Raw genomic sequence first — 15,556 nt, 5'->3', positions numbered from 1 at the left:
CATAAAACATAATGCGTAACCTCTCGGCAGCCCATGAACAGATTAAAATAATAATTTTTCAAAAAGCAGAAGATTGGACGTGCACGTTGCAGTTTTTGGATTGAAATAATTATGTGATCGAGCAAAAGTACCATATATTATTCCGATTGTATCAGTGTTGGCACAATAATTGCAAAATGATTTACACCATCTGACGGTTTTAGGGTAGGCTATAGGATATGGGACTAAAGAGCTTTTCCGTTTGAATCGTTGAGATGAGTGGACTTTTTGTTTCCTTCGGGAAATCTTTCAGTCACACAGTCCCACAGTAATGTGTTTACGTTTAAGCTGGTGGACATTTTTGGGTAACATGACGAATAAGTTAAAACAACGGCGTTTAGGGGTATTCGTCACCGAAGCTCACTGCCAAGTTAAAAGTAAGTGTCTGAGTATATGTCTGCATATATTTTTAAATATAAAAATTATAATATTGGTGAGCGCAAGTAACTGGACTGCTGTTAAGAGTTATAGAAAACTGCCTGACTGCTGTGTAACTGCGTTGTGTTAATCGAAGCAGTATGTAGGCTATTTCAAGGTGATAATTTGACCGAAAATGGATCCATAGTCATCTGATTTTTGTCTTTCTTTAACCTAGAGGTTCCATCCAGTTTTAGGCCCAAATCATGCAGCAACTGCCTATTTTTTTGTTGGTGGAATGATTACGCTTCTGCACGATGCTTTGCTCTGGTAGATTCATGCTTTTCCCGCCGCCTTTGATAACATTTACATCCCGATCCCTGGCCTGGAATTCTGCTTGGACGCACATCTTAGGATCTATTCCAAACGGTCATTAAGGAATCTGTTGGATGAGAACAGTAGATATGGGGGATGTCCACTGTAAAATTGAAAAGGGGTCTACTTTGACCCAAAATGTAACATAAATCGCTTTAATCCCTGTCACTTTTAAATCAGAAAAAAAGATTGTCTTTAAAGACGGTGCCCAGGCCAGCGTTAATGACTGCAGTATATCCTAAATTTACTTTTACAGTTTAAAATGTATCTTCTTCAAGTCCTGTTGGTTCTTTACTGCAGTGAAGGCAGACCGATACCAGCAAATCCCTCTGCCTCTCTAAAGCTCTTTGAATCGCCTTGCACCTGAATTGTGCTGTATAAATTAAACTTGCCCTGTCCTGCCTTTTCAGCTGAGGAAGTGGAAAGACTGGCGGCAATGCGCTCTGAGTCCCTCGTACCCGGGACCCACACTCCTCCCATCCGCAGAAGAAGCAAATTCGCCACCCTGGGGCGGCTCTTCAAGCCCTGGAAGTGGAGAAAGAAGAAGAGTGAGAAGTTCAAGCAGACCTCCGCAGGTAAGGCTCCATTCCCGACTTCGATCGTACTCTCCATCGTCATTTTCCTGTTCGTTACATAAGCGTTTCTCTCTATCCTGCCCTCCAAGGCTTCTGTTTCGTCTTAGCCGTTAGATCAATTAATCAACTGAATTTGAGTAATGAGTTAATTTATACTAATTTACAATTAAAATTTAGTGAGCAAAGCTGAAATTTAAAGTGTTTAGCTGGGTGTGGCTACCAGTCTGTCCCGTCAGGTGACCATTGACCCGCCCCCATTCCCAAGCCCTCTGCCTCCCCTCTGTATCAGTCACATGATACTAAGGGTATAATTGGGGCGGAGCTTCTGATGAGTGACCAATCGGCTCTGGGTGTTGATTACTGTACACTAGTGTACAGAGAAGCAGCCGACTGCTTTGATAAATCCGAAGAGGAAGTTTAGGGTAGCTGTGATATCCATACAAACTCTGTGTTTGGTTTCACTTACATCTTTGCTGACAGTCTCTGTTTTAAATTATAAAATCCCACATAGGTGCTTTGAAATATTAAATTGTAGGCCATGTTCTGTAAGATGTTTAGTTCAGATTTTTCTGACATTAGCCAAAAATTTATTGATGCCTGGCCTCAAACTCCTAGCCTCCCACTCTCACCTGATTGCTCTTATTACATGTTTACACCATCATTTCGATTTTGGGTTTGCGAAGGTCTGTCTGTTTTGACTGTGTCCCATTCAGATTGCCTGACGGTTCGTCCCTCTGCAATCTGGGTGTGTCTGGAGCATTTGTTACAGTGGTTATAACAGCCAGACTTGACAGTTTCTGTATGAAACAAGCTTTTCTCCCACCAGGATGATCCAGCCATCTCTCTCCAGTGACAGCAACTGAAGTGAATTGTTCACTGATAGGATGGTTTATTGCTGCCGAAATATATTCTAAGAAAACCTCCATTTGTGTTCTCTGAGGGCATGACCTGGTCAGGTTGATGGCTTGTCTGTTTAGGTTGATGAGCCTTGTTGAATGGTTCCTCCTTTACTAGTTGCTTCTTGGTAACATTTTATGATTATATGTCTTGCAGTCTTTTCATGAAAATGGGGTGAAAGGTCGCTGACTGTTTTACATCCACAACTTCGGTCTTTCCTTTATGATGTCATTTCCTTAGTGATACAAAGCAACTGATGGCATAGAGAAAACAAGCAAACTGTGTCGATTTTATTATAAAACCAATTAGCTGTCTTGGTATATTTTGAGGATCAAATGAGACTCTATACGCTCAGTCTTTGACCATGTCTGAGTTGTTACAAAGATCTCGGTGTCGTAAACACAGCTACATGACCAGACGGGGCACTGACCTGCATGACCTGACACGTGAACATGGACACAGAGATGCGTCCAGCTCTGGTCTTCCGTATTTCCCAAATGATCTTCTGCAGGCCTGCTCTGCATCCTGGTTGGTGTGATTCTGCAAAGACTTCAAGAAATATTTATTAAAGTGTTAGTAACAAGAATGGAGATTTATACAAAAAAAATCCAGATAGGGCTGCTGTAATCATCTTGTCTCATAAAAAGGTTTGGTTTTATTAAAGCCCAACTGATGAAGTACCTTCCCTTGAGTACAGTAATTAATGACGTCAATGAGCATTTAATGCTGTCTTTGAGTGCATTGGGAAAATTGCACATCGAAGTCAAGGCTCAGCTTATGGGCTTCTTCATTAAATGTCATTTTATTATCTTTTAAAATGAAAGCAATGGGCATTTTCTGGGTTGTAATGATGCACTGGATGCACCTTGGCTGAAGGTGAGTTCTACTCTACCTTGGGATTAGCTTTGGCTTTAAGATGCAGATTTTGGGCAGATGTTATGATACCCTGCAGGACCCAGCAGAAGAAGAGCCATGTGATTATGCCCCATCAAGGACAAAGGAGGGATTGAGCATAACACACACACACATGCTCATGCACAGCTTTCCTCTAATCTGCAAAGTCTGCGATTCCTGGGATCTGCATGACAGTGATGGAGAGTCACAACATCACTCCTCCTCCTATTTGCCAAGTCGCTTGTGGATATTTTTAAAAGGGTACAGCTGAAGCAGTCGCTGATCAGTTCATAGGATCCTAGCGGCTAGCAGCTAGTCTGTTTTTATGGTTGTATATAGCATGTACAGTGGTACCTCGGTTCTCGAACTTAATCTGTTCCTGACTCCGGATCGAATCCTAAGAAGTTCGAGTTCTGATCGAATTTTTCCCATAAGAAATAATGGAAAACCAATTAATTGGTTCCCGCCCCCCTAAAATTACACCTAAATGTGTTTTTTTTTTTTTTTTTTTTTTTTGAGCATTTAAACACAAAATGAACAGGATAAAACAAGAAGAGCATTTTTTTCTTAATGGCTTCCAAAACGATAAAGATCTTATCCAAACATTACCCCTGTCCTGCCCCGATCGTCCGCTCCTTCCGTGTGCCACGCCCCCTCGTTAACCTCGTGTGGGATCCCCATGTGACCAGCTGTTTCTGGTTGTTGTCATTAGTCCTCTGTATTAAGTCCATGTTTCAGTTTGTTTCCCCAGTCCGGTCATTGGGTGCGTTCGACTTGCTTACAGCGCTGGCTTAAAGCAACGCATTCTGATCCTGACGCAATGCATTACGGTTAGATGCATTGCGACCTCTCACCCGGCTGCACAAACTGGAACCACCTCCGTGACGACACACCGCCTTATTGGCTGAAGTGTTTAGTTACACGCATGACGTTTGTATCCCAGGCAGTTCCGATTGGCTGGGGGGAGTGGTGAACAGCTACCTTTTGTTGTTTATGTCTCCATTTCAGTTGGGCAGGGTAAACTTTCCACTTGCTGCCTTTCCATGCCATGAACTGTGCTCTGAAAAGTGTCTGGCTCCAAGCACAAATCTTAAACTTCCACAGTTGGGACTCTAATTCCCGGTTAATGCCGTTGGCGAGTGGCCGTCTGGTGAAGTAATACATTTGGCCCCGGTTCCGTCTCCCTTCAGTCGGCCCAATTCTATCCTCTCTATTTCGGGACATGATGGCGGAGCACTTGCACTCGACCCTCAAGCACCAATGTGCCGGACCAGCCCATTTTACCCAGCCTTTGTTTGATTTTTGTTACCAGTACCCCATGTGATGTCTCTTCTGTGGCATTTAATCACTTAAACGCTCTTTGTTTTGGACGAACACGTTTCTCAGACCAGTGCTGGTGAACCCAATAAGCAACATAGGCGGCTGCCCAGGCATCATCTTAAGCTGCGGCATAAATTTTCCTTTGTCTTCGATGGGGGCCACTAGCAATGAAGCTTTCCTGCAGTGCCACATGGGCTTCAACCGGCCCCATAAGAAATACATGATGATGTGCAGGGGCTGCAGATGGCGGCTGAAATGGTCGCCAGTGTAGCTAGATTTTGCGACTTCAGTATAATGGCTTGTTATCAATTGAGTAAATGTCACAAAATGTTGTGGTTGTTTGAATTTTTTTTAATGGTTAATTGTTGTTGACACACCACAGTGCGCAACAACGAAATGTGTTCTCTGCTGCTGTGGGCAGTGGTGGCTTGATGGTTAAGGAAGCGCACTTGTAATTGGAAGACTGCAGGTTCGATTCCCCAACCAGCAAGGCACCACTGAGGTACCTTGAGTAAGGTACCACCCCCAAACACTGCTCCCCAGATGCTGAATTAGCTGCCCCCTGCTATTTCACAAAAGTCACATATGGGTTAAATGCAGAGGACACAATTCGTTGTTGTGCACTGTGTGCTCTGGTGTGTTGACAGTGACCACTGATCACCAAATTCTTTAAAAAAAAAAAAAAAAAAAAAAAAACAAATTACCCCATTTGTGACATAGCAGGGGGCCACTAATTCAGCACCCGGGGAGCAGTGCTTGGCGGTGGTACCTTGCTCAGGGTACCTCGGTGGTGCCTTGCTGGTCGGGGATTCAAACCTGCAATCTTTCAATTACAAGTGCACGTCCCTAACCATCAAGCCACCACTGCCCACTACTTTGTGTGAATGAAGCATGAATGTGTCCTGCTTGTTTTGTGGTGTATATTATTTGTTTGTGGGGTTTGGTCCCATTGTGCCTATATGGGTTAGTGTCTCAGTTTATACCCCAGTTTTGGTGGGAAATGATCCCGCTCAGGTACCGGAAAGCCATGGTGAACATCACCTCACCCGCTAACTTTTTGTCCGTGTCGTCCTTTACCTCCCCATCACCCCTGTGTTGCCGTCAGGGGGGAGTCATGTGCGGGGGCAGCAACTCGGATTCATGTTCTGGCACGGCTGCCCCCCCCCCCCCCCCCGGCCCCTCCACCCTGGTCACATCTGGCAGTCTGGTTCACACACTCTGCTTTCAAACTGTTCCCCCAGCTGTCAAGGCATTTGGGTTTGAGTGCCCCCTGTCTGGGAGTTTGACTGTTAGGATCATTCACCACCTCCACCCGGGGGGTTCGGGGGGTCCAATCCCAAAACAGGGCCATGCCAAGACCTTTAGAGGGGCAGATGCTCAAATTTAAAAAGACGCACGTGGATCAAGATGTTGGAGTACCAACGACAACGTAGCTGGCTGAACCATAGCAGCTGATACTCAGCAAGAATGTAAAATGGAATGGAATAGGAGACTTTGGCATTCACCAAACTGTGTTATTGTAGTTATTATTTGAAGATTACACTCAGAGTTGCAGACTACTCTCGGGCTGCTGAATATTGCTATTTCTTGTCAGTTTCTGCTGGGGCTGTAAACAAACAGGAATGCATACCAGAAAGCACTGCTGTAAGGCTGTTCAGCCATGAATCTATATTGTATGTGATACATAATGCAGCCAATACAAAACAAAATAATACATTTTAGCTGTAGTATATTAAAATAAACAACAAAATAATACTCATAACAAATCTTTACTGGAGATTGAATGATGAATGTTTAATCCTCTAAACAATGACATATACAATTAAAACTGTAAATTAAAACTGCAAACTAAACTATGAAAGAAGACAATCTAATTCTAGTACATTAACAAGCAAAAGCTGTTTCATGCTTATTTGTGTTCAGGTTCTTGAATTTATTTTTCTCAAATGCAAAAAATATATGGGCTATATAGGGGGTGGTGAGTGGCTCAGTGGACTAAGCCCCGCCCTCGGCAGAAGAGTCACATGTCCGTGGATCTTTGGCCAAGGCCCTTAACCCCCAGCTCCAGGGGTGCTACATTTTTTGTACAAAACAACAAAGAAGTGCATAAGTGTAGCTAGACTGAGCTTCCAATGAATGCCCAGGTACAAGTGTGAGTAGTTTTGGAGCAGGAGCTGCACAACCTCTACCAGCAAAGCAAAAACCTAATAAGACTATTCAATGACCAGAAGTGCAACATAAGAACATTAAGTGAATGTAAAGAGGCATCAAATTGGTAGAGAAATTCAAGGCACCGATGGGTCTTGATGTGTTTGAATGTGGTTCGGCAGCTCATTCCCCCACCAAGGAACCACACATGAGATCCATTTGGAGTGACACTTCTTGTGTGGTGGAGGCAGCACAGAGCAGTGTTGGTTTACTGACCAATGGGGGCGAGATGGAACATAGGTCTTTAGGAGCCTATTGGTAGATCACACAGATGGACGGGCACTGTTGGTGAAGCTTGCATAGGGCGCCACATGTGCTTCAACCTGCACGGTCTGAGTATTTGTTGATGTGTCTGATAAAAACATGGTCTGAGGGCAGAAGGAAAAATGATTGGTTCTCTCTCTGAACCAGTCAGATTGTAGAGGATGTTGGTCCAAGCAACTAGAGGAGGCGGGACCAAGACACCTGATTGGTTGGTCCCATCTCCTCCAGTTGCTTGGACCCACCTCCTCTACAATTTGACTGTTTATCTCTCTGTACCAATCGTTTTTCCTTCTGTCCTCAGAACATTTTTGTTTTAAGTAAAACTCCCATGAGTTGAATAAATAGAGGCAGTTACATGGACCTTGTCTGTGGAGAGGCTGATGTTCTATACTCTCCTCCTCTGTTTCTCTCGCAGCTCTGGAACGCAAGATATCCAGCAGGCAGAGCCGGGAGGAGCTGATCAAGCGTGGCGTGTTGAAAGAGATCTTTGAGAAAGGTGAGCCCCCATCTGGGACCCCCACTGAAGGTCTGCTCAGCTGGTCCACCCTAGCTGGGACCCCATGTTTAAACATCCGTTGGAATCCGATGTTTCTCTCTCAGGACAGGGATTTTATTTCTGTTTTCAGTATCTAAGACCTGCTGGATAGACTCTCATCAGCCTGGTCATTGTGACATCTCATTCAGAAAGCATGGTGGAGAAGCATCACTCTCACCATGCTTGGAGCATCTCATTAGCTTGGAGAGTAAGGACTTTCATGCAGGATGCATTTGGGGCTGCTTGGTTGAGTCTACACGTTCTGCAGCTGACTTTAGGGTCCAGAACAAGGCATGATTGGAACCTGCATTAGCGGCTGGGCTATGCAAGGTCTCTGCATATTCTGTACTGGCTCTGGATTCTAAATTGAGATGCAAGGGAATGGGCTGTAGAACCCACGTTTCAGTAGGAGTTGTTGGCCCCTGTTGGGTCAGGAGTGTCATGTGTCTTAGGACTGATTCATCATTTTTGGTAGCACCATAAAAGGAAGATTGCTACTTGAGGAAAACGAGGAAGCCATTCCAGCTGTTCACACAGATGCGGTGTTTTATACATTTTCCATTTGAATGATTGTGCCGTGTACAAACCAGCTGAGAGCACTTGAAATGGCTCCGTAATCTTCCTTAGTTGAGCTTCTCATTATTCTAAAAAGGCCCCCGACTTCCCCCAGTGTGCCCCCCTCCCATGCCTGTGGAGACGCTTATAAAGTCGGCAGATACTTCCTAAATGTGGTCATGTGACTTCATCTGAAAGTGCCATGTGGCCGCGTTGAGTGTCCTATCAGATCAGTCTTCCACTTTACTGGTGTTACTGGGTTCACTCGGTGTGGTTTATTTGTCTTGCTTGACCTTCAGAATCTGGTTGCTCCCATATATCTTGGTGTTTCCTCCCTCTAGCCGTTTGCACAGTTTAGTAAACCCAACATAAATAATCAGAGTCCCCTTACTTAGCTTCAGCTAAGACCAGCACCTGACCGCGGTGAACGCAGCCCCTCCTTGCCTGAGGACGGCGTTTGGTTCCCCGGGAGGCGGCATGTCGTTCAGCAGGTTAGGACTTTGTGCCCATGATTGAAAGGTTGCCGGTTCAAATCCTCTGGTCAGCAGAATGATGTCACCGTTGAGCCCCTTAGCAAGGACCTTTACTCCCAGTTGCTCTAGGAACTGGCTGGTCCTGCTTTCTCAGAATCGTGTATGTCGCCTTGGATAAAAGCGACTGATAAATAAGAACAGGTAAAGGTTCTGTGGGCAGACAGTTAATCTCCATAGTGCTGAAACATGCGCATAAAAACTTATGAAGGACTTTATACTTCCAGCACCTGACTGTGAAGGAATTGCCATGGTAACGTTTAGTTTTAGGTCCATGGCCACTGACTGCAGGCTTGTTTTCAGTACTCGTGTTAATAATAGTAATAACATTTATGCTTATTACCCCTCTGCTCTTTCTGCCGCATCAGACGGTACAATCCCCGTAACAAAGGAGGACGGGAAGTTAGAGAATGGGCAGTCACCCATAGCAACGGCCAGCCCGTTAGATTGCGACGCCTATCAGGTGCTGTCCTGCCCCGAGCTCATGGATGGCACGGGGACAGGTAAGTCCCGCTGAATCCGGGCCGCTGAAAGACAGGCTGGCTGAGTCGGACCTGAACGTACACGCCAGCGTCTCGTCTCTGTGTCTGTCCGTGTTTCTCTGTGTGAGTGTGTTCGCTGTCGTGCCCTGTCGGTCTGTGGGGGCGTGGTTTGGAGTCCTCCAATTTAAAGGAGCAGCATCATGCGGGGGGTGTGAGTGGACATGAAGTCTCATTTAACTACTTAAGATAAAAAAAACAGAGTAACTAATGAATGTTATACCATGGCCTGTTCTTGAATTTGATTGGTCAGAGGGGTGTTGATTAAGTAGTGCCGGCCAGGCGAATCACAGCAGTTCTATAACCTTTAATTTTAACTGATATTACTTAAAATTGAAGTGGAAGAAAGTAGTTCTACAAATAAATTATTTTTTTGTTCTTAAAATTTGTGGTAACCATGATATAAGCAAGTTAACCCTTATTTCGAGAGCAGAGAAATTAGGAGACCCTGGTGGCCTTCTCCAGTGTGTGTGCGCGTATTTTACGGCTAATGTGTAATTAATGATGCTCTCACCATAACGTTCGCTCCATTTGGCTTGTGGCCAGTTCAGGAAGCAGGTATTTAATCTGTTAACTGAGAGCTGAGAGTCATAGCCAATCAGGATCCAGCTGCACCCCTCCTGCCACAGTCATAATTCTCTCCAGCTCGTGGTGCCAAGGGCTCCTCCTCATGGGATAGCGGTGTATTGCAGTTGGTCTCGCACCTGCAGAATGGGAGGGGTCCTTATTTTGTACATTTCAGTGTAGTGTAATGCATGCTTAGGGGTTGCGAGACGGGATTGGCTGGCAGGTTTGTGGAGTGGGTGGCTGCGTTTGTAATGAAAAGCTAACATAAATTTTTATAAACTTAGCATTGCATGTGATTCATTTTTAATTTTCAGATCTGCTCCTGGGATTTTCAGGAATTTGTATGCTGTCAGCCTTGTGACAGCACTGGGTTTGTCTCTTGACGGACGCACAGATCACGTTGACACGTTTACGGATTCGTTCTCAGGGTTACATTTAATATTTGGCATTTTTCAGACTTTTCGCTCAGCCACTGTTTCCCTCTTGCTTAAAAATACGTGTGTGTGTGTGCGTGTGTGTGTGTGTGTGTGCGTGTGTGTGTGTGTGTGTGCGTGTGTGCGCACGCACACGTGTCTTGAATGCTCATTACGCTTCTCCCCCATAATACATGCACTCCATATCACCTCCACCAATAAGACTGCTTGTCCTAGTCTCTGTGGGAGCCATTTTAAAGAGGCTTCCAGTAGCGTCTCATACTAACCTCCTTCTCCTCTCACTGCAGTCTCCGTGGAGTACCAGATGTCGGCCAAGATGGGCACCTGTCCGCTGGACCACGCTGGGAAGTCATCCGTACTTCTCGCCGGACCCAAGAAAACCGCTTCCTTTCCTGGTGATGGCCAGGACACGCCCATCAAGCAGGCCCCCTTTGCCAAGCAGCCCCCGGCCCTCCCCCCGAAGCCCTTTGCAAGGTTGCCCAATCACATTGCTGGTAAGTCCCTCGGCTCCACCTCATTGGTTGGAAGGAGGGGTGTGTCCGAAGGTGAAAGTACTTTTTCTAGCCCGGAAGGCAGACCAGCTTGCTTATACAATTCCCAGTGTCCATGTCTAATTACTGATGGAAAATCACTTTTGCACTTGCCTCTTTGTTCAGTATCCATTTGTTCCCGATATGAGAGTTCATCCAATTTTGTGGTACTGTGGTAATACAGCCAAGAGGCAGCGGCAGTGCCGGGAGGGTCTGGCAGATGGCTACTTAAAGGAGCTTCTGGCTGAGTCGCTACTCACCCCAAAGCCGCTCTGTCAGTGTCTTCTAAACTTTGACGGCCACCCCCGATCTGCGCATAAGCTAACGCTGACTTCAGGTCAAGCACCAGAGGGCCTTCTGCCTGAATTTTGACGATGTCGCATGTCGTCTGTTCCTGAAATCCGTCAGTGTCTCGAAGCACACTGATTGGCACAAACCTCACGGTTTTCATGGCCAGCGCTCTCATTAAAATATAATAAACACTGCTGGCCCAACTGTTTTCGGGGGCCCTAAGCAAAATTTGAATTGGGGCCCTGATCAGATGGGGGTGGCCCAGGTGGCCGCTGGGCCCTAAGAACCCACTTAATTTGCTTATGCCTTGGGCCGGCCCTGATAATTAGGATTGTGATTAATAGGTTGAGGATGATGAAATATTGCACATCAGAGAGCTTAACCCCACTCCCTCCACCCCCACAGACCCAGGTCAGCCCATAAAGATGCCCTGCATGGTGGGCAGGTTCTCCCCTCCTCTGCCCCCCAAGAAGGTGGTGATCTGCGCCCCTCCAGGGGGTTTGGAGCCCCTGCTCCCCGCCTTCCCTCAGAAGTGCCCCTCAGCGCAGCCCCCGGGCACCCACCATGGCGGCCTGCTGCCTTCTTCGGCGGTGCTTCAGTACAGCACGCTGCCCCTTCCCGTGCACCCGCCCAGCCGCATCATCGAGGAGCTCAACAAGACGCTGGCACTGACCATGCAGCGGCTGGAGAGGTGGGTCTGCGTGCGTGTGCGTGTGCGCGTGTGCGTGCGTGCGTGCGTGCGTGTGTGCGTGCGTGTGTGCGTGTGTGTGTGTGTGTGCGCGTGATAGACACTGTATCAGAGTGTGTGAACGACAGAGAGACCCCATGAAGATGCTAGTTAAAATAGTGCTGTGCCAAAAAACAACTAATTTTAATTTCACTAAGGAGACAAGATCTCACACACTTCCTCGTTCACTAGTTCTTGGTATTTTGTTGGGTTAGGGTTTTAGCCTTTGCATTAAAGTGAGTGTGAGCAGGTGTGTTGAACATGTATGATGGTGGATCGTTGAATATGAATATGATGTGATATGTGTGCTGGCATCCCAGCACTAAAGAAGAAACTGTCCCCTCTCCCTAAGACATTATGCTTTGTAAGTGATTAAATTCAGCATCTTTTAGATCCGTGCTGTGCACATCACTGCCTGTATGTGGTGATTTCTCGCAGTTCACAGTATGTGGAATATAGCACCTTTTCATATCTCCAGCTGTTCGTGGGACACACAGGAGAAGTTTGGAAATGGGCTGGGCCAGTGGGGGGGTTAGTTACCAGAGTGTCCCTAAGTGACCTCTGGCCTTGCAGTCGTCACAGCTCACTGACCGGTCCCTCTCCAGCACCGGCCGCCCTCCTGGCTCGGACCAAGATTCCTGCCTTCTGCTCTGATTGGATCGGTGCCTTTCTTTTTCTGAGGACCCCTCCCTGCAGCCCCCACCCCCCCCCCCCAGCCATATGGGTTAACAGCTGGTGGGTCTGGCACCGCTGACCTGAGAAATCCTGTCACACCGGTTTAGTTAAATGCCACTGCAGCCACGTACCTCTAAGGAAGGCAGAAGACTTTCTTTAAGAAAAACCATAAACATTTTCCTACTTGCTTTCCTGGCTGAGAGCAAAACTAGTAATTTGCGAGGTTCTGCAGAGTGTCGAAGGAACCTGCTGGTTTAAGATCAGTAAAAATTGAGTTTAACGTTCAAAGTTATTTCCCTGGTTAAAAGAGAGGCTTTATCTCAAAATTGCGAGATGCCGCCCTTTTGCACTGGTGCCCACGTCCCGTACTGCTGGTTGAGGGACTGAACCAGGCTTTTCTAGATTTAGATTCTAATGCAGAGTTTCCTGTTGTACCTTTTAAGAAAGTGTAACTTCCTCTGTGAATTTCAGGCATGCTGTTGTGTTTTGTGGATTGCTTATTTTTGGTGAACAGAAGGTCTGTTAAAATAATAAGTCAGCTGGTAGATACTGGTGAGTTTGACGGCATGGTGATGTCTTCACGATGACGCACGCCGCCTTGTGATTCCGCATTACCCCTCCCCCAGCAGGGGGTGGGGTTTTTTGCCCCCTCTGTCGCTCAGCTGAAGTTCCATTTCGTCTGTGGTTTGTGGGTTCTCCGATGCCTTTACCTTAACCCCGCCACCCCCCAGTCCTCCTGCAGCTATCGGAGCAGGGGGGGCAGCAGTAACACAGCAGATTCTGCGACCACTGCAAAGAGCCTTTCCTTGTGAAAGTGAGCTCATGTCTGTAAAGAGTTCCTCTCAGGCTTAAAGGTCCATCAGCTTGGTGCCCTGGAAGCTTTGACAGCCAAGCTTTTCCCTCTGGGTTAATTTTCCTGAGGCATTATTTTTTAAACCAAATTGTAGTGTTGCCCTTTATAGGATTTGAACACGTGACCCTCCCCTTTAAAAGTCAACTGCTGATACGATCACCCCATTTGTCACTTCTAAATATACATAAAGAGAGGAGGTGGATTCCTGTCTTGTATTTCTCGCGTATTTAATGTTTAAAATGTCAGCATTGGTGGCTTTTATTTACTGATTGTCCCATTAGATGCTTATGGTGTCTCATTGTGAAATACAGTTCTGTACAAAAGTCTTGGGCAGTCAAAGAAAATAATGTTAAAATCATTTACGCGTTGGTGGAAAATTATGATGATATATCTGTCAAAGTGTGTCGGCTTAGTCATTTCAAAACCTCTCCTAAAGTCCCCCAGTACTCCAGCAACCATCCAGCAACACCCATGTGTTTATTTTTGACTCGACCACTAGCCCACCTAGTTTGGTTAATCAATCCATTGCATTAAAGTAATTAGGTTAATCGATTTTTATTGAACTGGTGGTGAAATTATAAAAAAAATAAAAAATATGGTGGTGAAACAAATATGTGGAATGACTGTGGTGCTCCTGAGGTTTGGGGACTGAGGTGCTTTCATCTAGCCATCCAACAAGATATCAGTAACTTTTTGGGTAACGGAAGATATTCTGGTTTATTTTTTATTGCATTACTGTTAATTTGCAAAGATTCTAATGCTAAATAGTGTTTTTTTTCCTGAGCAAATATGCACTCACTATCCAGATGAATAGCTTAAACATTTTACTTTGACTGCCTAAGACTTTTGCACAATACCGTACATGGTAACATAACATTGCAAATAAACAATCTTTTTTATGTGTTCTTTTTTGGAGATATGATTGGTTCAGCTTCTTAGGTGTAAAGATGTCCTACCTGACTAACTTAATTTCCTGTTCTTGGTATAAAGCTAAATAAATCCATTTGCTGGGTGCACTGAACATAACAGCAAATTGGCTTGTTGTGGTTTTGGTGCGGTGGGGTGGTTACCATAGTAACATGAGTGAAATGATCTTCCTGTCCTCGTCCAATAACAGCTCTGCGTTGCATGTGATCCCCGCGGTTGTGCTTGACTGCGAAGATGACAAGGAGAACATGCCGGACGAGTCTGATTACGAGGACCTGCCCTGCATGTACAAGGACGAGGATGAGGATGAGGAGGAGGAGGAAGACGACGATGGTGAAGAGGAGGATGATGATGATGATGACTCCCTTTTCACGAGTACGTGCCATCGGCATCGTCACACAATCGCCGAAAGACCTGTCCGCCTCAGGAATCACCCCACAATCTGGCACCCATTGCCTTCTTGTGGGGGTGGCGACTTTAATCTATGATGCCTGGTTATTGGAGGCAATAGACTCCAGCTGGTCCCTCCCCCATCCCACCCCACCCTGAGCAGAGGGATTAGTCTCCTCCCTAGATGTGATTTCCCCTCTGTTGGGTAGAATTTTTGGGATGTAGGGGTCTTGTTTTTCCATGCGTTCCCTCACTGACCTCCAGCATCAGTGAGTGTGATAATGCTGGTATTACCATCTCATATCTTCTGTTACAGCACTAATCTTTTAGGGAGGGGGTCCACAAACAAGCCTAATCCTGTTAGCTATACTCATAAATTGGGCCAGCTCTACCTTTCTGGGGACCATAGGCAAAGCTTTGGGGGGGGGGCCCACAGAGAAAACTGATCATTATTTCACTTCCTCTGCAAAGCAGGCCGGAGGCCCTGGCCAGCTGCCTATTCTATCTATAGCTGGAGTCGGCCATGTATATAATCTGTATATTTTTCATGACTTCGTCTGGGTCTCCTTGTACAGATTGGGCCCTCAGCAGCTGCCTATATTGCCTGTGTCTGGATCTGGCCCTGTAAAGGATAGTGGTTTGTACTGGTGTCCAGTCTGGGGTGCCCCTTGGGGGTTCTGGCTTCACTGTATGTCCCCCCCCCCCCCCCAGGTACACTAGCGCTGAAGGTGCTCAGGAAGGACTCTCTGGCCATCAAGCTGAGTAACCGGCCGTCGCAGCGCGAGCTGGAGGAGAAGAACATCCTGCCCGTGCAAACAGACGAGGAACGCTTGGAGGCACGGCAGCAGATCGGCAGCAAGCTGACGCGGTGAGGGGGCCGGGCGCGACTGCTGGGGGGCAGGGGGGGGGCAGAACTGCCACCACAGGCCACTGGAAAAAAACATATAAATGGAAAGAGCTTGTTTTCATATATGATATAATCTGAGGGCCATTTCAGTGTTTCAGTTGAATATTCAGGAGGTATAAGGTGTAAGTGAACAGTGAGCATTTCCTTGTCTCTCCCAATCTCCACAC

At 46.3% G+C, this 15,556-nt stretch overlaps 1 protein-coding gene across 4 annotated transcripts in view; it reads left to right on the top strand.

Moving 5' to 3' along the window:
- phactr1 (phosphatase and actin regulator 1) overlaps nt 1-15,556 on the top strand; it is a 49,823-nt gene that overhangs the window by 27,629 nt on the left and 6,638 nt on the right. For 2 of the 4 annotated variants that reach the window (XM_023823638.2, XM_023823637.2), the window contains 7 exons: nt 1,182-1,346; nt 7,345-7,425; nt 8,918-9,052; nt 10,377-10,583; nt 11,316-11,601; nt 14,283-14,467; nt 15,194-15,350. In XM_023823638.2, coding sequence (XP_023679406.2) covers nt 1,182-1,346; nt 7,345-7,425; nt 8,918-9,052; nt 10,377-10,583; nt 11,316-11,601; nt 14,283-14,467; nt 15,194-15,350 — 1,216 coding nt within the window. Of the gene's footprint in view, nt 1-26; nt 417-1,181; nt 1,347-7,344; nt 7,426-8,917; nt 9,053-10,376; nt 10,584-11,315; nt 11,602-14,282; nt 14,468-15,193; nt 15,351-15,556 lie in introns of those variants that run through there. The other 2 variants (XM_023823639.2, XM_023823640.2) reach the window with 2 other exon arrangements.

Source organism: Paramormyrops kingsleyae, chromosome 1 (genome assembly GCF_048594095.1).
Source record: "Paramormyrops kingsleyae isolate MSU_618 chromosome 1, PKINGS_0.4, whole genome shotgun sequence".
In the NCBI taxonomy this organism is placed as follows: domain Eukaryota; kingdom Metazoa; phylum Chordata; class Actinopteri; order Osteoglossiformes; family Mormyridae; genus Paramormyrops; species Paramormyrops kingsleyae.
The sequence above is the reverse complement of the archived record's forward strand: the minus strand, read 5'-3'. Positions and strand labels throughout refer to the sequence as shown.